The sequence below is a fragment of the Lemur catta genome, chromosome 4 (assembly GCF_020740605.2).
Source record: "Lemur catta isolate mLemCat1 chromosome 4, mLemCat1.pri, whole genome shotgun sequence".
NCBI classification, from domain to species: domain Eukaryota; kingdom Metazoa; phylum Chordata; class Mammalia; order Primates; family Lemuridae; genus Lemur; species Lemur catta.
The window spans coordinates 66,207,484-66,228,382 of NC_059131.1; the positions used below are offsets into that span (position 1 = coordinate 66,207,484).

At 49.6% G+C, this 20,899-nt stretch overlaps 2 protein-coding genes and 1 pseudogene across 3 annotated transcripts; 2 read left to right on the top strand and 1 right to left on the bottom strand.

Moving 5' to 3' along the window:
• The first annotated feature begins 1,167 nt into the window (after positions 1-1,167).
• TGOLN2 (trans-golgi network protein 2) lies at positions 1,168-4,929 on the top strand. The gene is made up of 4 exons (XM_045549964.1): positions 1,168-1,230; positions 1,466-2,157; positions 3,319-3,402; positions 4,735-4,929. The coding sequence occupies exons 1-4, from the start codon at positions 1,185-1,187 to the stop codon at positions 4,738-4,740; spliced, it is 828 nt and encodes a 275-aa protein (XP_045405920.1). The 5' UTR covers positions 1,168-1,184; the 3' UTR covers positions 4,741-4,929.
• Positions 4,930-4,981: 52 nt separating this feature from the next.
• On the top strand, positions 4,982-8,812 carry LOC123637446 (annotated as a pseudogene). Its single transcript, XR_006734881.1, has 3 exons — positions 4,982-4,997; positions 7,524-7,761; positions 7,796-8,812. The product of XR_006734881.1 is annotated as an uncharacterized LOC123637446 (transcript).
• Positions 8,813-9,388: 576 nt separating this feature from the next.
• RETSAT (retinol saturase) lies at positions 9,389-20,873 on the bottom strand. The gene is made up of 11 exons (XM_045549966.1): positions 20,517-20,873; positions 17,496-17,678; positions 16,948-17,189; positions 16,606-16,807; positions 15,922-16,119; positions 13,921-14,040; positions 11,926-12,064; positions 11,566-11,675; positions 11,309-11,475; positions 10,933-11,092; positions 9,389-10,700 (listed from the first exon to the last, which is right to left on the bottom strand). The coding sequence occupies exons 1-11, from the start codon at positions 20,683-20,685 to the stop codon at positions 10,561-10,563; spliced, it is 1,830 nt and encodes a 609-aa protein (XP_045405922.1). The 5' UTR covers positions 20,686-20,873; the 3' UTR covers positions 9,389-10,560.
• Positions 20,874-20,899: the final 26 nt, after the last annotated feature.

Sequence of the window (20,899 nt, forward strand, 5' to 3'; positions counted from 1 at the left end):
GCAAATATCCATAAAATGATTTCAAGCAACATTTAATGTATAAACATAATAGTAACTGTACACAGTAGGATACAAAACTACCCAATGATCCCAATTTGGGGAGAAAACGAATATGCATAGGAAAAAAAAGATAGAGAAGATACATGAATTAGGAAGGGAAAAAGTATATTTGTATTTGTTTAAAAGAAAAAAACTAAAGCCAGGCATGGTGGCTCTCTCCTGTAATCCCAGCGTCTCCAAGATCTGAGGATCGCTTGATCCTAGGAGTTGGAGGCTGCAGTGAGCTATGACCTCGCCACTGCACTCCAGGCTAGGTGACAGAGCTGGACAGAGCGAGACCCTGTCTCAAAAACAAAACAAAACAAAAAACCCTAGATGGAAACACAATAACCTAATATAAATGGTAACCTGTGGAGGGGTAATGCGCAAGGATTCTCTAACGTTTATATATTTTTAAATCCCGTTTTGATTTTTGAACCATTATATTACCTAACCAAAAACATTAAATGTTTGCAGGGCAGAAAATACACTAAAACAACATTAGTAATGGTGATCCCGGAAGGGTGGAAGTAAGGTATTGTTTTCTACTTCTACGCTTTTATTATCAGAAAAAGGACGAACTTTTTGGAAAAGCTCTTGGCGACCTCGGAGAGCGCTGTTTCGGTGGAGTCAGGAGCGAGGAACGCCGGGATGCAAAGCCAATGCTACGTAGGTGATGCGATGAGTTTGTTTCGAGATGGGAAAGACCATGTTTATGTGCTGCGGGGAAGAACCACCAGAGAGGGAGAGGTCAGAACGCAAGCAGAGTATGGGGCGAAGAGGCGACGCCCGGCCCCCGCGACCTCACTCCTGTGGGCTGGTGCGCAAGGCGAGGGAGCTCCTGCTCCGCTTGTGTTGACTCGAAAGTACGAGAGGACGGAGGGTAAAACGGACTGCCAGTCTGTTGTGGCTGCTATGGAGAAGAGAAACCGGGAAGAGGTGGGTCGCCTTCCACTGGGGAAGCCGCAAGCACCAGCAGACAGTAAAGCGCCGACCCGACGCCGGTGGCCTACCGAGGCCCCCACTCGGCCGCGCGCTGCGGCGCCAGGCGGAGACGCGCGCAGGAAAGGGCGTGGCTGCGAGCGCGCAGCCCGGCGCGCTGATCTCGCGAGAGCGGTAGAGGGCGGAAGCGCAATCCGTGCAGGATGCGGTTCCTGGTTGCGTTGGTCTTGCTGAGCTTCGCGGCGGCGGGTAAACCCCCCAAACCCCCATCCCACGCTTGCCTCCTGACCAGCCATTCTCTTCTCGCCCGGTCGCCATCTGGGCTCGCTTCTTCCCTGCCCGACCCCACCTCTGTGCTCGCCGTCGTCCCCCGCCCCACCCCCCACTTCTCTTCGCTGGTTTCCCCCCATCTCTTCCAGCTCTGGGGAATGCCTTCTTGCGGCCTGCCCTTCGCCACGGCTAACCGTTTTCTTTATTTCTGTAGACCCGCCCCGCATTACGCCGCCAACAACCAAAAGTACGTTCCTCAGGACTGTAAGTCAGCGTTCTACAGGAAGCGACCCCATCCAGCCCACCTCGAGCCAGCTGCCTACCAAGGAACATCTTTCTGATCCACCTGTTCGGAACTTATCTTCCACGAATGATGTCTCTAACGGCTCAGTTGTGGAGCAGCCATCTCCTCAAGAAGGCTCCAGCACGTCAAGTTTGAACCCACCTCCCACTCAAGGCGACTCCAACAAGCCCACCTCTATCCCTTCCTCTGATAAAAAGGACTCCCCCAACTCTAACATAAACCAGGCAGCTGATGAAGGAGAGACATCTCTGAATCCTTCCAGAACTGAATCTGGGGAGAAAGTGTCAGTGGACCCTGACCTCATTTCTCCCAAGCGGGAGGAAGATAAGTCTTCAGAGCCTGCTGAAGATGTGGAGCCCAAAGATGCTGAAGAAGGTGATACAGAGCCTAAAGAAGGCTCACCACCCAAAGAAGAGAAAGAAAAGATGTCTGGCCCTGCCTCCAGTGATAACCGCGAAGGGATACTTTTGGATCCCATGAATAGCGAGAAGGATGACAATGTTGGAAATGCCAGTGCAGAGAGCAGCCACTTCTTTGCATATCTGGTGACTGCAGCCATTTTTGTTGCTGTCCTCTATATTGCTTATCACAACAAGCGGAAGGTAAGTCAAGAGTTGCCTTAGGGAAGGGAGTAAGATTTCCTCCACCCTGGAAGCTTGGCATGTGGGTGGGTATCCATCACCCATCTGCCTGCAAGCACTGGGGATTTTAAGACAAACTTCATTTTTTCCTCACACCCTGCTAGGACTCTTAACTCTTGTTTTGTAAATCGTGTTTTATGTCATCAGTTTCCTTTGAGTGCTCTCTGCTGCCGCACTAGGTGCCAAGTTAAGATTTTATTATGATCTGACCTGAAGTGGGATCTCCTCCCATAACCTTGAACTTAGATCCTTTGCAGCCTCAGTGGACCTGAGTTCTTGACAGAGCCATTATCTTCCAACCTAATTTCCATTCTTGAGACAATGCATCACTTGTAGCTTCCTTTCCCAACATTCTTTTATCTTCAGTGGCTTAAAGAATGGTTTCAGTTACTTAGTCTTTGATACCAACAGCAAAGAACCCAGGAACTCTATTCTGCAATTACTGATAATTAGATGAAAGCCCAGAAATTGTACAGATACAGATATCTTTTACTTTTTCTGCCGAGTTTGGTCCGAAGTAACCTTGGCAACCACTCTAATGACAAAATGATTGTATTTCCTATTGAGCCCCAAGAATTTAGAAGATACTTTCTGTAGCCTGGTTAAAATTAGAGAGTCCAATTTAATGATGGCCATAAGAATAGGGGAAGACCTTTAGTAAAAATGTGCATTCCTTATTCTACATCTAAGTGTTTACCATGGAGAGTGGTAAAGTTAAGAGTGTAGTTGTTGATGAAGCAAAGTGTGGGATGAAAGAGTACATTTATAGATAGGAAATAATTTCTGATTATGATATTTTTAAAAATGGAACGTCCTATTCGAAAACTCCCTGGAGAGGAGTTGGCAGATCTTTGACTGAGTACGTTTGAATAAATCATACAGACTCCCTCAAGCTAGAGCTCAGACAGCCTTCCTCCATCTGTTGTTTCCTATTAAGTAGTATAAAGGATTCTGACTTAGAATCATTATAGTTTAAATAGGCCTCTTTGTGGGTGTACTGCTCTTTCTATAGTCAGAATCATTAACACGTGTACTACTACCAGGTAACTACCTTTGATTTTAGAGACTGAAATATGTTATTACAGAGCCACCTGTGAATCATTTTCTTTTACCTTTCCTCAGATTATTGCTTTTGTCCTGGAAGGAAAAAAATCCAAAGTCACTCGGCGGCCAAAGGCCAGTGACTACCAACGTTTGGACCAGAAGGTAAGGAAGGAGAAGCCAGATCCATTGGGGGGGGGGGGGCGGATATGCAACCTCAGGTAGATAGTAGTGGGTTTGCATTTGGCTTGGCAGCAGTGGCTGGGTCTGGGGGTGCTGTTGTCACTCGCCCTTGTCAGACCACAAACTAGAAACATCCATATATACGTATCCACAGTGTTAGAGCTAGAGAAAACCTTCAAGTACACTGCAACAGCTTCCTTCCTCTGTAGATGAGGAAACAGTCCCACTCAAAAACACTGATTTTTTTCCTAAGTTTCTACTACAAGTTAGTGGCAAAATCAGGACCTCATCACAACTCCCTAGATTCCCAGTCCAGAGCTTTTTGTACCCCACCAGTGCCTCACAAACTTTAATAAGCATATGAATCACCTTGGGGATTGTGATAAAAAGCAATATCTGATTTACTAGGTATGGGGTGAAGCCTGTGTTTCTACATTTTTACAGAGTTCTCAGGTGATACCAAGTGCTGCTGTAACCACACTTTAGGTGGCAAAGCACTAGAATACACTCCCTGGAAACAGATGAGCCCAGAAGCACGTAGGCTTCCAACTCTCCATATCAGCCCTGCGTATTAAGCTTTGAGAGCTAGAGCTCCTGACTGTAGCCAGTCCTGCCTCTGCCAAAGATAAATCCTCCTTCCACCCCATGGCAGCAGAGCTAAACAGGGGTCTTTCTCTGAAGGTTACCTGTGTAGGCAGGAAGACTGTACTCTCATTGTGTTGCTACTAGCACGTACCCGACCTTCTCCATTTTGTATAGCAACAGGGAGGACACTGGCAAAGAATACTTGGTGGCCCAACTATGAATTATTCCCAGACTTCCTATAGGGGACATGATTCACTTGTACAACTCACATCAGCAACAGAACAAGCCACTGAGCTAGAACATCTTTGCTGACTAGTCCAGTAGATAACCTTACAAATTTAACTTTGGCTTATGACCTTCCCAGATAACTGACCTTAAGGAATTTCCCCTCTTCATTATGACTTTTTTTATTGGAAAAAAAACGCATGTAAATAGTTCAAAAAAATACAGAACAGTATGGAACAGAAGCCAGGATTCCCATATCTATCCATCAAGTGTATATCTTACTAGTATTTGCTTTATTTCAGTCTAGCTTTAAAAATAATTTTTGTGCTTTTATTTTTAATTGCTGTTTATATGGCAGTGGGTCAGTTTGTCTTAATTGTGAATTTTTTTCCTGAACTGCAGTTCCCAAAAGATGTTTTTTTTCTCCCCAGAGTCATAACAATATGGTATATCCCTCTGGAAAAAGGTGAATGTTACCAATAGATTGTGTTGCTCTCATTTCAGCTTTGATTTTTGTCCTTGAGAACCTTGTCCTCCCTGCTGATCTGTTTCTAAATCAAGAGAAATGAAGAAAAAAATACTGTGACCTAAGAGACACCCTCGTCTGGGGTTTGGTGGCAAGTCTGGGCTGGCGGGGCGGGAGTGGCTTCGGGGTTTGCACCTGCACTTTGGTGACATTGTTCTCCTGTGTTCCCTTTATTTCTGCTGGTGGCTTTCATCCTTTCCTGCTGTGCGTGTGTGTGGAGGGGGCATGTGGAAACACGGCTGTAACCAAAGGGAGATGCCAGCCTGGGCAGGCTGCGCTGCTGCCCACCCTCCCTGGGGCCTTGGCTCTGTGCTGTAGTTAGCCCTTGAGTATGGCCTTGTGCTCTCTGCTGTCCGTCTCTGCACACCTAGGAGACAGCTGCGGGTAGAGGTGCTTTTCTACTGAGGCCTCTTACTTTGGACAGGGATGTGCCCTAAAATGACATGGCAGACGGTGAAATGCTGATGAGCAAAGGGCTACTTTGAACACACTGTTCTCTTAAAGGCTTCGGCAATAACCCACAACAGGAGGCTAAAAGCGTGCTTTATTGCCTGCAAGTCTAACCTGTCTGCCATGAGTTCTTCACCTTTTCCGATATTTTTTATGACTAGAGACAAAGTCAGTCAACTTCCATTTGGTTGTACTGAACATAAAACTGAAGTTGGGGTTTCTGGAAGTAAGGCCACTGTTCCCATCACAGATTTTTTTATAAATATGATTTGAAACAGTGTGATCTTTCATACAACCATACTCAGTAGGAACTTTTTGAAATAGGGCAAGTTCATGCTTCATGCAAGAAAACATGTAGGAGGGTTTGGTTACAGTGTGTAGTTTTTTCACAGGAATTTTGTGAGCTAGGTTTCCCACAAACTGGATTTTGTCTTTGTTGCCTAAAATATACACAGTTGACTTTTATATAGAAAGCACTATACTCTCTGAGCATTTTACCTTAACCTCTCTGATGGTCCTCTCATCTGGTATAAGATGCCAAGAGTAATTAGTAAAAATTCTCCTTCTTTCCCATGTCATGAATTATTAAAATTTGAGATTTCAGTGGGTTCCTCTAGGATAAGTGAAGGTTGTGTCTTGGATCACACTGTTGTTCGAAGTTTTATTTAAATCTGTTCTGGTCATGTTCTGCCCTATTACAGAGAGCCTAAAGAGAGTTGTTTCTGAGCTAATCTCAGGGAAATACAAAGAATGTGGGAGTTGATGGAATATGATGAATTCTGTGCTGTTGAGGCAGTAAGTCTACAGAAGGGACCATCCTGATTATCTTCCACCTTGCTTAAAACAGTCCATGGCTTCACGTTGAAATTTTCATTCTTGGCAGGTAGCCCACTCTGTGGAGGTGAGGAATGAATGCCGGCTCCTCTTGGATCATTCTCTCTACTGGGGCACCAGTGTTACCATACTTTCCTCCAACCTGAGGAACCTCCTGTGAGGCTCCTCTAGTATTCCCTGGGACCATGGTGACTTCAGTCCCCCCTTCCCTGCCCCTCCCCTTCCCGCCTGTGTTTCCCGTTCAGGCCTAGCTACACTAGCTCCTTTCCTTCCACCTTCAGGCCCGGCCAGAGTTCCCCACTCCCATCTGTCCTGCTTGCAGTTCCTTCCTCTGCTCAGTGTATCCATTAAGTATTGCTTCTCTTACCTTGCCATTCATAATTCTTCATGACTTTTACAGACTCACTTTGGTCCCAGTCTTCCTCTGTGCTTTCCCAAAAATCACCAAATCCAATGGCTTGTTCTCAAAGCTAAGCATCTTGTCCTTGGTGGAATGAGACACTATTGGCGATCCAAATGTAAATTCCCCTTTCTTGGCATCTCTGACAAATTGTCCTTTGCCTTACCCTATGCTGGTGGGGAAGAGGCCCTCAGAGCCAGGCCTCTCTGTTCCTTTGACTGTTTCTTCAGAAATTCACCCATTCTTTTTCCTCTGAGTGAGTGACTCCCAAGTTTTGTGTTGGACTAATTCTCAAAGAACCCAGTCCTGCAGGTATGAATATTTCAGCTTGGTTGTCCTGTTGTCACTGAATTGAATTTCTCTCTTCTATCCATTAAGCTGTCCCTCTCAGGTGCTCAATGTCTTCAATCACCTGAACACCGAATTGCAGACTTTTGCCATTTTTCTCTCTTGTCCCAAAAGTCATATCCATTTTTTTTTTTTTAAGATCTTCAGCTACAATATTTCTTTCCATTTTCCTGGCTTCCTCTGTTGTTTCTCTCTTGGATTTTTTTTTTTTTTTCCTTTGCAAAACCACCTTCATTGGGCCTCCTGTCCATCTTCTTGGAAAGAAGATGAATTGTGGAAAGATTAATCTTTCTGAAATACTTGGCCTGCTCTGAAGCTTCAGTCTGTACCTCCAAGGCTTAGAGAATGCAGTTACAGGCCCTTTGGTATTCAGGACTCTGCAGATTGACTGACACCCTCCTGCCTGTCTGCATCCGGCCTGGCCCCGGCCCCTCCTGCCGGGCCCCTTCTGTGCCTCTGTGCCTTTATTCTGGCTGTGCCCGCCTCTTCCCGGCCTCCATGGTTTTTCTTGGGTTAGGTGTTCTCCCTTCTCTTTCTCTTGCCTTTTTCTTCAGGGCAGCTCAAGTTTGCCCATGGACCTTCCTGACTGCCCCACCCCACGCGATTGGCTCTTTCCTTTTCACTCTGCTAGCTCTTCATAATGCCACTCGCTCATTTTGGAACTTTAGGAAAACATGGCAGTTGGAATCTGATGTCTGTCTGGTCTCCTCCAGAAACTGAGCTCTTGAGGGACAGCCTTGGCACTGTCTTCCTATCTGCCTAGCAGAGTGATATTCCTTAGAACTTCAGGAGGTCAGTTGCTTCTGGTAGAGGAGATGTTTTCTTTCTTCATGCCACCTGGATGTGACTTGATGAGGGGTCCCCTAGCTCCTCCTGGCTGCTGCTTGCTGTGACCTAATACATGTTGGGTTTTGCTGTTAAAGAGGAGAGCAGGAAGACAGGTTGGTATCAGAAACCAAGAGGGTGGGAGCCAGTGGACATGTCCCTTTGTCATGAAGTCCCCAGAGCTCAGCTTTTGAGCCTCTGAGAAGTAGTGTTTGTTGTGCCAAAAGAGTACAGTAGAATTTAAGTTTCTCTTTAGAAATTGCACTGATGGAAATATTGCACAACGAAGGAAAACTTATTTTCTGGATGGCTTTCTTAGAGATAGAATATTTGAAGCATATTTTCCTAGAGATCACGTGGATGGGGGCGAGCTGGCTGAGGCACCTCTCAGGCTGGGGCTGGGGGGTGATGTGTAAGAAGCACTTGGGGCCACAAGAACCATCCTGCACAGACAGCTAAGGCCTTCCCTTCTTGTGCCCAGTTTTTGGTTGAAGGGTGGTTTCTATTAGGAAGAATCTATGTTTCAGTCATGGATGCTAATAGAGAAAGTTGTTTTCCTACTGAAGATTACTGAGTAGAAGTACTGAAAGAGTCCATTTCTGGATTTCAGAGGAGTTGAAGGCCAGTCTGTCTAGAAAGGCCAAGATAACTCAGAAAGACCTGACAACTAGCTATGTGAATTCAGTTTTTTCCCACAATGGTTTTCGATGACACATTTGGTAATAGAATACGAAAGCTCTAGCATCTCCCTTCTGGCAATGCTGGTTGTCTTCCCTGGTCCTTGTTTCTATAGGGTGACCTGATATGAATGTTGCAGGTATCCTGGGAGCTAGAGTGCTGGGCACATGTCTGAACCACCTGAGCCTGAAGGAGAATGTGTGAGGCACCAGGCCCTGTGCTGCTGCCCGGCTGTTTTCTGAAAACCCTTGCTAAGAAGGTTGGGTTTGTCATGCCTTGCTCAACTGAGTGAGGGAGAAATTTTCAGGTTTAATTTAACTGTATGTACATGCAGAGCCAAGAGTGACTGTCAACTCAGCTGGTTCCACAAATCAGATGTGAATTTCCTAAATTTCCTGTGTAAAGGGTCTGGGACTGAGCTGTATAGTATTTCAAGCTGCCAATAAGCCAGCCCCTGACACTCTCATAGATACTCCTTTAATTCATATGACACTGTGTTCAATAAATGACTGTCAAAATTGTTTCTCTTCTTTTTTGTTTGCCCAATTTGAAGATGGCCAGCGTTTTGGAATGTTTTACATTTTCAGCTGTTTGTAACTTAATTATAATTACTTAATTTTCTGTTTTTTAAGCTCATTGTGGTCTAATGATAAGTATGTTTCAGTACGTTTTGTTTTATTGAGCTTTTGTAAATGCCATCACAATGCAGTTTTTTTTTTTTTTTTTTTTTGAGACAGAGTCTCACTTTGTTGCCTGGGCTAGAGTGAGTGCCGTGGCGTCAGCCTAGCTCACAGCAACCTCAAACACCTGGGCTTAAGCAATCCTACTGCCTCAGCCTCCCGGGTAGCTAGGACTACAGGCATGTGCCACCATGCCCGGCTGATTTTTTCTATATATATTTTTAGTTGTCCAGATAATTTTTATTTCTATTTTTAGTAGAGACGGGGTCTCGCTCAGGCTGGTCTCGAACTCCTGACCTCGAACAATCCACCCGCCTCAGCCTCCCAGAGGGCTAGGATTACAGGCGTGAGCCACCGCGCCTGGCCCACAATGCAGTTTTGTGTCACTGAACAAAAAACCAAATTAAATTCCAGATATTAAGGCAATGAAATCATTAAATTTATTAATATAATATTAACATGGACTAAAGTAAGACCCTGGTGCTTCAGTTTAACACAAGTGAAAGGTGATTTCTGTGAACTTTGAGTCTTCATTCACTGTATCATTCAACCCTCACAGATGTACTAGTAAACTGCAAATGCCATTTCGGGGCTTTGTACACATTTTGTGGCTTTCCACATTCTGACTCAGACCAACTTTCCATGCCCACACCCCTCTCCTGTGCCCAGCAACCTGTGTTGTACTCAGGAGGTAGGTGGGCTGCTGTTGGGGTACATTCTTGTTGCTTCCCTGTGCTGTCCTCGGCTGTGCCCTTGCCTGGAATGCCCGTCAGCCTGCTTCAGCCCAGCGAAGTCATCTTCTTGCTGGTCTGTGCTCTGACTCCTGACGTCACTGTTCCATTATCCTCTCAGAGGCTAGGCCCACGTGCTGAGCTCCCTGAGGGTGTCTTGGCGCTGGCATGTTGAGAACAGATGTCACCCCAGTTGTAAGGAAGACAGACCAAATTGGATATGCGCCTTACTAACTAATGGGTCTTGTAGTTACCCCCACTTCTAGAATCACACTAACCCTGTTGGGGGTATTTCCTGTCCTCTGAACAGCCACTGGAGCCAGCACAGATGGGACCTAGAGCCCTCTGAACCTGTGGAAGTGTAACCACACGTATGCCCAGGTTTTGACTAAATCCTCATTGCTCACCCTCTTCCCTCGACAGTGCAGACTTCTGCAGCGCAGCTCTAAGTGTGACAGAAGAAACTTCAGGGCAGAACTGGACACACCTGTTTGAGCTGACAAGTAGTGTCAGGGCTCCATCCCCCTGACCAATGGAATATTTGATTTCATCGTGGAGAGTCAGGAGGTACTGGTTAGGGGTGCAGAGCAAGCCAAGGCCAGCCAAATCAGTAGCCCAGACCAGGCCTTTTAGTAGTGACAGCATGCCACCAAAGGTGTAAAGATCATCGTCTACCCCAGCTGGAAGAGCTTCAGTTTCAAAACTATGATTGATGCTAGGCATCCATTCAGAAATCAGAACCAAATTAGAGTGCTTTCTATGTGCAAGGAACTAGTGCAGAAAGATATCATAGGAAGTCAGGGGAGCTGCCCTAGCCATTGGCCAAATTCCTCTGACTCCTCTCTGGTGGAACTAGTTCTAATTCTTCTTCTTCTCCGCCTGGATCCTAGAGGCAAGATCCTTAAGGTCTGAGTACAAGTTCCGCTTCAGGATGGCGCTGCCGCACAGCAGGGCCCCTTGCAGGGCCCCCAGCAGCCCGCAGATGAAGATATCCTGGCCTAGAAGGCAAGAGCAGAGGCCCAGGGCTGTGATGCTCGTCCCTCCATCCCTCCGAGCTAGGGCCACCCAAAGCTGGTCCAGATCGGGACTGGGGCCACAGCCTGCCAAGGCAGTCCAGCTCAGGGTATGGGAGGCTGCAGGGGACAGCAGGGCCTGAGGACAGGAGCAGAGGACTTGGGTGACAGGGGGCCCAAGGTCTCAGGTCCTGGCAAAATAGGGCAGTGAGTGTACCTGTCAGGTAGAGGTTGGGGATGGGGCTTTGGGCCCTCAAGGAGGCCATCACACGAGGGTGCAGGCGGCCCAGGTCGTGGTCAGCCCCGTAGCAGGCCCCTCGGGGAGCCGCCAGATAGAACTGGTTGGTCAGTGGGGATCCTCCAGTCACACTCTCCACCTGAGGAAGCAAAAAAGCAGCCCAAGGGGACAGCGGGAACTCATGATCTCCTGTCTCTTCTCCCTTTCCCCATCTCTTGAATGTGCCGACTGCTGGGATGGTGCCTTGTCCTTCCCTGGGGCCCACTTCTCTTGGGGCCTTCTTCCCCTGTCCTAAGGAACGGGCAGAAATGGCACCAGGAGGTCTGTCCCCACCCCACATGCTTTGCCCCAGTACCTTCCCCTCCAGCTGCGGGAACAGTTTCATGACCACCGACACAGAGGCTTCCACAAAGGAGTCTTTGAGGGTCTCATAGTCATGGCCCCGCTTTCCCTTCGGCTCCGCTTGCCACTCCTCAAACCAGTCATAGGTGCTGGGCACCAGCACGATCATCGTGGACCGGTCTGGGGATCAGAGCTGCGTCACTACTGCCTGGTGCCCTCCCCCAACTACCTGCCCCCCACTCTGGGCTCCACCAGGCCCTGAAGCCCCACCTGGGAATCGGTCCTCCCAAGTCGGGTCCTTGGCTGATGGGGAGACGATGAAGAGAAAGGGGATGTGTTCTGCGGCCTTTTCCCTGGGCATGGAGATGTAGCGCTCCATCCTGTGGGCGAGAGCAGTGTGGCTGCACATCTCGAGGCCTCTGTCCTCAAAGCCACCTGCACCAGCCCAAGGTCAGTTCGTCCCCGGGGACTCCCCACAGTGTGGAAGAAGCTGAAGCAGGGCCTTGGTGTGCCTAACTCTTCAGAAGCAATTTGGAAATTGCCCACTTCCTCCCATTTCATATCCTCTGCTCATTCCCCAGTGTCCGGGGAAGCACGGGCCACACACACATGCACACACACACGCCTTACGCCTGGTCCATATCCGTGTCACAGTAAACATAGTAGTTGGTAGTCGACAGACCCAGGTCCTCCTTGGTGCCTCGCAGGCAGATGAAAACAGAGAACATGCTCAGGCCAGGCCGCACCATCCTCAGCTGCTGCTTCACACCTGCCAAAGGGAGTCACCAAGGACTGCAGGGACTGTGGCCAGAGATGGCCCTGCCTGCTCCCGGAGAGCCTCTTGATGTCTGCTCATTTCAAAGGTAGGGCCAGGCCACAGCTATTGCTTCAACGTGAACTTGGCAGGGCCCCTGCTCTGCCTGCTCTTCTGTCTCCTGCCTGGGAAGGACACAGCCCTGGACTCCTACTTTTCCGACTCCCCCCGCCACTGCCCTGAGCTCCCTGAGAGGTAGGTGACACCCAGTCCATGGCCTCCAGCCTCCCTGAGCTGGCTCTCAGCACCTGCAGGATGGTCAGGCTAACTTCCCCTTAGTGTCTGGAAGTTAGGAGCACACGATGGGGCTCCCGCTTGTGCAGACCACACAAGTGAACAGCAGTGTGTTAAAAGCCTCGATTTCAGTATTAACTGTAATACAAGCCATCTAGGGAGTGAACATGCATCATTCCTAGTGTGTGGTTCTGCCAGAACAAGGCCTCCAGGTGGCAAGCCATGCAGGTGAGCAGAGGCAAACGGCCTGAATGGTACCTGACATCTGAGGACTTGGCTGGAGGGAGGAGCGGGGAACAGCACTGTGGCAGAGCAGCAGCCACTGTGTGGATCACCTGATGTCCCCTGGACCTGAGCAGCTGGGCCTCCCCACCTCTCAGTGGGTGACCCCAGACCAGTGTTCTGGAAACTGCACCCACAAATCCTTGCGCTGTGTTCCCATTCCCAGGACCGTGCTTAAGGGATGACTGGGCTGCTGGCTGCTCTGCTTCATTCATTTCACCACTGTCAGTAGAGGACCTCAGCTTGTATGCATGGGGAAGATACACAGGGGCAGTGAAATGTCACCTGACTGTGAGGCAGGACAGGGAGCTCCAGCATAGCTGCCTGGAGAGGAGGCAGGCCTGGTTGGGACCCCGGGGCCTGCAGGGACATGTCAGGTCTCAGGGGTCCTGGCAGAGAGGAGAGGACCTGGCAGAAAAGGGTCACAGGGAAGCGGGAAGCAACAGAGGCCCCGGCCCTGGCAGTCTCTGCCTCACCTCACTCAGTTCCCCCAGTCTGGGAGAGGGGAGGCCCGAGTGGGCAGCAAGGGGAGGCAAAGGAAGGAGAGGCTGGTGTTTGGTGGTACCAACCCTATGGCACACTCAAAACTCCCACCCCACCCAGTGCCCCCGAGGAAAGCCAGAACTCACTTTCCCACCCCACCCACTCTGCTGCCCCGTTCCCCAGCTCCTCAGGCAGCAGCCACCGGGCGACCCTCTGGGGTGAGAGCTCCTTCCCCTCTGCTCTCTGGCTCCTCGTGCACCATGGAAAGCCCTGGTTTCCATCTCGTCCCCATGCTGGACTGCTTTGTGCCCTCCACCTCCAGCCCCAGCCAGAGGCCTCTGGACCTGTCTCACCCTCCTGGGTTACTCCTGTTCCCTCTGGCCACCGGCCTCCTTTCCTCTGATCACACCAGTAGCGTCTGGTTACACGATATCCTGAAGTAACTTCTCACCTAACGTCAGCCCGGCCACTGTTCCCTGTGAGCTGACCTGCTCTCCTGCCTCTTCCTGAGCCCTTTTCTCTGCAAGTCCCACACTTAGCCCAGAGGGCTGCGGAGCCCCTGCTTTCAAAACAGACCAGGCTTTGCCTCTCAGCAATGCCACTTTCAGCTGGGTGGCCTCTGGAAGTTAATTCCCTTATGTGGGCCTCAGTTTCCCCAATCATAAACTCTAGGGTTAGGATACTGTTAGAGACCAGTGTTCTCATCTTTTCTGCTTAAGGACAGTCAGAGGGGCACCCCAGAAGCAGAGCAAGTTTGCTCCAGAAGGGGAACTGTTGGGGAACTCACAAGAGGAGCTACGCAGGTCTTTTACCTGGCAGACAGCGGGCGTTCTCCGGCAGTAACTGCTCATACGTATTGAACAGTCCTGCATTCGAGACCACGATGGGGCAGTAGATGTTCACCAGCTCATGCCCCTTCTTCACACTGACACCTGCAGGCACAAGAACTTGGCTGAGGGTCTGTGAGCTCCAGGAAGAAAAGGAAGGCCCATATCCTCCATGGATCTCTCCCAGCCTAAGAGACGTGGGAGTCTCAGCCTCCCAGGGCCAGGCAGGGCAGGCCCCAGGCAAATTGCAAAGGGAGCCATTCCCCTCAAGCACCCTCAGCCTATCCTGCAATCACTTCTGGGCTTACCTTAGGTAGCTCTTTCCACATATGCCTGTGTGTGGGGACTCTGTCTGTATTTTAGCCAAAGCCCCAGACAAAGTTCCCGGGCTGAAGCCCTTCTGATGGAATCCCAGGGCTGACTTCACTGCTCCCAGAGTTGTTTCCAAAATACTCTTTTCAAAACCCTCCAATGATGCCTCAACAGAACCTCCAAAGTCTCGTAGAAGCCTGTGTGATCTAGTCCCTTCTGTGTATCCAGCCTCATCTTAGCTACTCCCAGTGTATATTAGGCAGCACCATATCAAACCGCTGATATTCAACTATTTTTTGACTTATAAAAATGGTGATTTCTTATGGTTCAACCTAATACTTGTGGGTGCCTGAAGATGCTCAGCTCTCTCATATCTCCATGCCTTTGCACATGGCGCTCCCCCTTCCTGGAATCATCTCCTCCAACCTCATCTGCTTGCTAGCTTCATGTCACCCTTTATGATGCAGCTCAAGCACCTCTGCCTCTGTGAGGCTGTCCACGTCCCACCATGCTGTATGCCACTTCCATCCGTAGTGTATGCATCCATATGGCACTTACATTTTCAGTGATCTTCCCTATGAGACTGGAAACTTACTGAGATCTAGATTGGGACTTATTTGCCTTTTATTTCTAATCTTTATTGCCATTACCCCTCTCAGCTGGAAGGAGAACTTGCTCACGGACATCAGAGACAATTTTGCACGACCAGCAGCCAGCTCTGTGTTACTGCCCCGCATTTTCTCAGTCCTTTCAACGGATGGATTCTTTGAGATCACTGATTGGCCTCTTCTCCTTGATTGTTTTATTTTGTGCTGGAACCCCCACTCACCACCTCCTCCATCCCAAAAGGTACATCTGGCAAATTCATGTCCACACCAATCCTGTTTCCCTCAGGCCTGTTTTTGTCCCCTTCCTTGATGCTTCTTTAAGTACACCCTAGTTGTGGGTGGCCTGTCCAGTTCCCTGCTATTCCGAGGAGTCCTTCACTGCAGAGTTGCCCTCTTCAAGCAGCTCATTCATAGTGAAGTTTTCAGTGTCTATGCAGGTAACAGCACCAACCTGAGCCAGGAGAACAAGGTTCTAGGCCCCACGGATTGAGGGCAGGGCATCCTCCTGGCCTCCACATTGCCCTGTGGAATACCTAGCATTCATCCCATGACTCACCGAGGAAGCATTTATTGAGCCTCTATTAAGTGTTAAGATCTATAGGCATAAAAAAGAGCCACTACACTCAAGAATAAGGTCATGGATTACTGGATAAATATTTTTATCTATTGAATAAATGATTAAATCCTGTTCTTTGGGGACCATGCAATCCTTCATCCTTCCTACTTTTTTTTTTTTTTTTATACAGAGTCTTGCCCTGTTGCTGGGCTAGAGTGCAGTGGTATCATCGTAGCTCACTGCACCCTCAAACTTCTGGGCTCGAGCAATCCTCCTGCCTCAGCCTCCCGAGTAGCTGGGACTGCAGGCATGCATGTCACCATGCCCCGCTAATCCTGCTTCCTTTTCACCTCCAGACTAATCACTATCCCCTGGCCCCTGCTCTGGGGCAGATTCTAGCCTTTAACCATCATGAGGAGGTCAGTTCTTATATACCTTCTGCCCCAGAGAGACATCAGGTCGCTCCCACACCAACCCAGGGACCCCCAAAGCACAGCGCGGGGCTCTCACCACAGGCTTTTCCAGCTGAGTCCAGCAACACACTCTGCACAGGGGCCTTCATGAGGACAGCACCCCCAGCCCGCTCAATCACAGGGATCGTGTGAAAGGCGATCTCGCTGGAACCCCCTCGGGGATAAAAGGCCCCTTCCAAGTAGTGGTTAACCAGAAGAGCATGCATGGAAAAGGTGCTGTGGCTGGGGGTCACACCTGCAGAAGGACAGAAGGAAGGGGTGATGAGTAGGCAAGAGCAGGCACCAGCACCACTCAGAAAAGCCCACGGATTCCTGTGTGCTAACATGCAACCAGAGTCCGTCCGAGGTTGCGAATGTTCCCCAGGATCCAGGGCAGCCAGAGGAGCCATTTCTATCCAGACATGGGGTACTTTAGACTTCTCAGGGCCAGCAGGAATATCCTCCCTGCAAACTGCCACGCTGCCAAGACCAGGGAGGACAGTGTTGATGGAACAGAAAAATCATCCAAGGTGTAGATGAAGGGAATTTCTTTTTTTTTTTGAAGGGAATTTCTATCAGGGAGTCCAGCAGGTGGCCAGACGTCTCGTCCACAAGCTCCAGAGGGCCTGGGGTTTATACACAGCTCCATTTCAGTCAGCCAGATCTGAGAAGAAAGACCGAGAGCTGCAAGGGCAGCCCCTCCTCCTCCAGGAGCTGCCTAGAGCCCGTGGCCAGTACCCACCATAAGTGGGGAAGATGTAGCTGAGCACTGCCTGGAGCTCAGGGGAGGCTCCCAGCTGCTGCAGGACCTCAGCCAGGCTCTGGGTGGATGCGCGAAGGAACGGAGAGAAACGAGTCAGCAGCCCACACCTGTCAAGGAGCCGAGTCACAGGCAATGGGAGGAACTTCAACAGGATGGCATGAGGAGTTCCATGGGATACCACCTAGGGAAGAAAATGAGCCATGGGGAACAGGCCTCATCTCTGTTCCTCCCTTCCTGGCTCCCCTTGTCCAGTCACTCCACTAATGTGGAAGGTCAGCCTTGTCAGGAATAAACTGGGGGTCCTCAGCATAGCCATGTTACCTTAACCAGCTTCATATACTTGTCAATGGCAGCCTCTTCCTGTGGAAACTTCTCCTTGAGGCCCTGAATGTAGGCTTTCTCCCCACTGTACATGGGGAACTCCTTTCGGCCATCGGGCCCTTCCAGTATCATGATGTCAAAAGGAGAGGACAGGGTAGCCCAGTCCAGCTGCCCTTCAGTGATCTGGTCCAAGATGAAACGGCTAGTGCTGCCCTCCTGCATGTGCCCGATATAATGGATTCCTGTTGGGAGAGGGGAAAACAAGGTGACAAAGCGATAAGGGGATTGAGTCCTGGAAAGGTGGGTGAGAAAATAAAGTGGAAGCCCAGAGGGGGGCTGCTCACCCTTTCTGTAGGAAGGTGTCAAAGCACAAAGCACTAGATCCCTGCTGGGGTCAGCTCCCAGTAGGTATGGCTGTCAGACAAGAGAAGTGCACAGAGAGAAGACAGCACCTCCAAAACCATGGAAATGCCCAGTGTCACCCCACAGGGGCTGTTCCAAGCCTCCTGAAGATACAGCCATGCTCCCAACCCCTTCCCACACCTTACCTGTGTCAAATTCAAGGCCATTCTTTCCAAAGGTATGACAGCAGCCCCCAGCCTTGGTATGTTGTTCCAGCACCAGGACTCGCTTGCCAGCTTTAGCCAGAATCGCAGCTGCAGCCAGGCCCCCGAAGCCACTGCCAATCACCACCACATCCAGCTTCTCTGGCACTTGGCTAGTTGAGAAAGCTGCAGCAGAAGAGACGAGGTGGAAGGTGGGCTTCTCAGGCAGGGGCAGGGTACTAGCAAAGACAGGGAAGCCAAAGAAGACTTCTCTAGCTTGCACAGAGCAAGAAACCTCTAGAGCAGTTTGGCATGAAGCGCTCGAATAGTGTCTCCTGGGAATACTCAGGACCAGCCAGGTAGATTAAACAAAGTGATTTGATTTGATTTAACCAAAGCCACAATGTACCTGGGGATTTTTCCTCCTTTCAAAGAAAGCAAGAGGCCAGGCGCCGTGGCTCACGCCTGTAATCCTAGCACTCTGGGAGGCCGAGGCAAGTGGATCGCTCGGTCAGGAGTTCGAGATCAGCCTGAGCAAGAGTGAGACCCCGTCTCTACTAAAAAATAGAAAGAAATTAGCTGGCCAACTAAAAATATATATAGAAAAAATTAGCTGGGCATGGTGGCACATGCCTGTAGTCCCAGCTACTCGGGAGGCTGAGGCAGTAGGATCGCTTAAGCCTAGGAGTTTGAGGTTGCTGTGAGCTAGGCTGACGCCACAGCACTCACTCTAGCCCGGGCAACAGAGCGAGACTCTGTCTCAAAAAAAAAAAAAAAAAGAAAGCAAGAATCAGTAAACTACTACAGAAACAAAAACAGAAAGCTGACAACAGTACAGGCTGAGAAACCTAAGCACAGACATAGACAGCGAGCTAGGCAAGAAAGAAAACAAGGGTGTGGGGTCAGGGGAAGAATCCTGTGGACAGGCTGCCAGCTCATGGAACTGTCCATTTCCAAGCTGGGTTCCTTTGGAAGACACAGGATCTGCAGGTGCCAGTGGAACAGCTGGGTCTTATGGTAGCTCTTCCAGATTCTGGTGGAGAGGCTTGGGCAGGACAGAGCTGCTCAGAGGTTACTGCTCTGAGAAATCACAGCACTAGCCCCTCACATCAGAGGAAGTCTGGAGGCAGTGGTGGGGCAGGGGGAAGGCAGGGAGCACCTCAACAGAAGACAAAACTGGACAGCACATGGTGCTATATGGGCACTTCCAACACAAGATCTGTTCTTACTGCTGGGCCAGGCATGGTGGCTCATGCCTGTAATCCTAGTATTCTGGGAGGCTGAGACAGGAGGATCGCATGAGGTCAGGAGTTCGAGACCAGCCTGGGCAAGAGCAAAACCCTATCTCTACCAAAAATGGAAAAAGTTATTCAGGCGTGGTGGCAGCGCCTGTAGTCATAGCTACTTGGGAGGCTGAAGCAGGAGAATTGCTTGAGCCCAGGAGTTTGAGGTTGCAGTGAGTTATGATGAGACCACTGTACTCTAGCCAGGGTAACAGAGCCAGTCTCGGTCTCAAAGAAAAAAAATCACTACCAAAGAACTGAGATTTGGAATTTTTCAAGCTGCAAGAGAACCTGGCAAATTTATTTTTCAGAAGGTTTTAGAGAGACCCATAGTGAAAACTACATTTTATATCACAACCCAGAACATATGTAAGTGTATAACATAAATAGGTGAAACAGAAATTTCTCAGTGCAATATATACTGGCACTATGTATGATGCATTCTGATATTTTCTATTCTACTGCATTTGTTTGTTTTTTTTGAGACAGAGTCTCACTCTGTTGCCTGGGCTAGAGTGAGTGCCGTGGCGTCAGCCTAGCTCACAGCAACCTCAAACTCCTGGGCTCAAGTGATCCTACTGCCTCAGCCTCCCGAGTAGCTGGGACTACAGGCATGCACCACCATGCCCGGCTAATTTTTCCTATATATGTATATTTTAGTTGGCCAGATAATTTTTTTATATTTTTAGTAGAGACGGGGGTCTCGCTCTTGCTCAGGCTGGTCTCGAACTCCTGACCTCGAGTGATCCACCTGCCTCGGCCTCCCAGAGTGCTAGGGTTACAGGCGTGAGCCACCATGCCTGGCCTATTCTACTGCATTTGAAAATGCCAGTTCCAAGCCACTAAATTGATTTCATAACCCACTAACATCACAACCTGGTCTGAAAAGCAATTAAACTAGTCATTTCATTTTAAAACCAGCCCTGAAAGGTGGAGTGACTTGCTAATGGTTATGCAGTAAATTAGTAACAGAGTCCAAGCTAAAACTCCTATCTCAGAAGTCCAGACACTTAGTCTTTACAGGTAGTACAGTATTGTCTCTGTGCAGCAAGATGTACCACACAGAATTCTAAAATTTATAAGTGAGAGTAACTCTGGAGATCAAACAGGGGATCTGGTATTTTGTTTTTGTTTTTAAAGCAGAACTCTTTCTTTAAACCGTACAAGCAATCCCAAAATACATTTTAAAGATGAAAGCGGAGAGCAGGCTCTGAGCCTTAGGCACCCTTGGACACCTCTACCAAAGTTTCAGAAGCAGGGTTCAATCCTGTGAGTTGGGCCCACACATAACCTACTAAATCGTCTATCTGATGGGCAAAATGCAGTGTGGTATACTGATTGGGAGACATTTCTGCGCAGCTCTCCCACGCACTTGAGCCCGCGTGAGAGGTTTGTGAAAAAGTTAAGGTCCTGGAACCAAGTGTGGGAATCGTCTCTTATCTGTCCGAGAGGCACGGGGATTCCAAGCGGAAGTCCAGGACTGGGCTATGCCAAGACCTTGGTTCGCTGAGGACAGTGTCCCGCGCCCTTGGAGCTATTTCCCAGCTCTGCTCGGGCGAGGGCTCTCCCAATGGCGGACACTAAAATGGGGCGCCTGCAGGTGCAAGGAAGCCCTCCCAGCACTTTACATATGAGGAAACTGAGGCCCAGGTCTGGCAGCAGCTTGCCGTGCCGGAATGGGAATGCAAACCTGTAAGAGTGCCCGAGCGCAGCCCCAGACCCCAGGGTTCCTCCCGCTGACCTCGTTTGAGAACCTTCTTCCTGGCCTCCTTGTCAGTCACCAGGGGCGCTGGTGGCCGCTTGACATCCTCGGAGAAGGGGTTCGGGGAGCTGCCCGCGAATAGCCCCAGGCAAACTTTGCTGAGGACTGCCAGCAGCGGCACCGCCAGCAACAGCACCAGAAGCCACATGACGCCGGCGTCGGGTCGGGGAAATGCGCCCGCTCGGACTTTACTCAGTCTTTAGGGCCACGGCTCCGCCCGGCTACTTTGCTCTCCCCACTCAAGAGCGGGAGGCGGCTTTGAGCACCGATCAATCATCCAGCGAGAAGCGAACGCTCCGGAGCGGATTGACCCTGCTGGCTCTTCGTACTTCGTTTGCGGCGCGAAGTTTCCATTGCTTGCC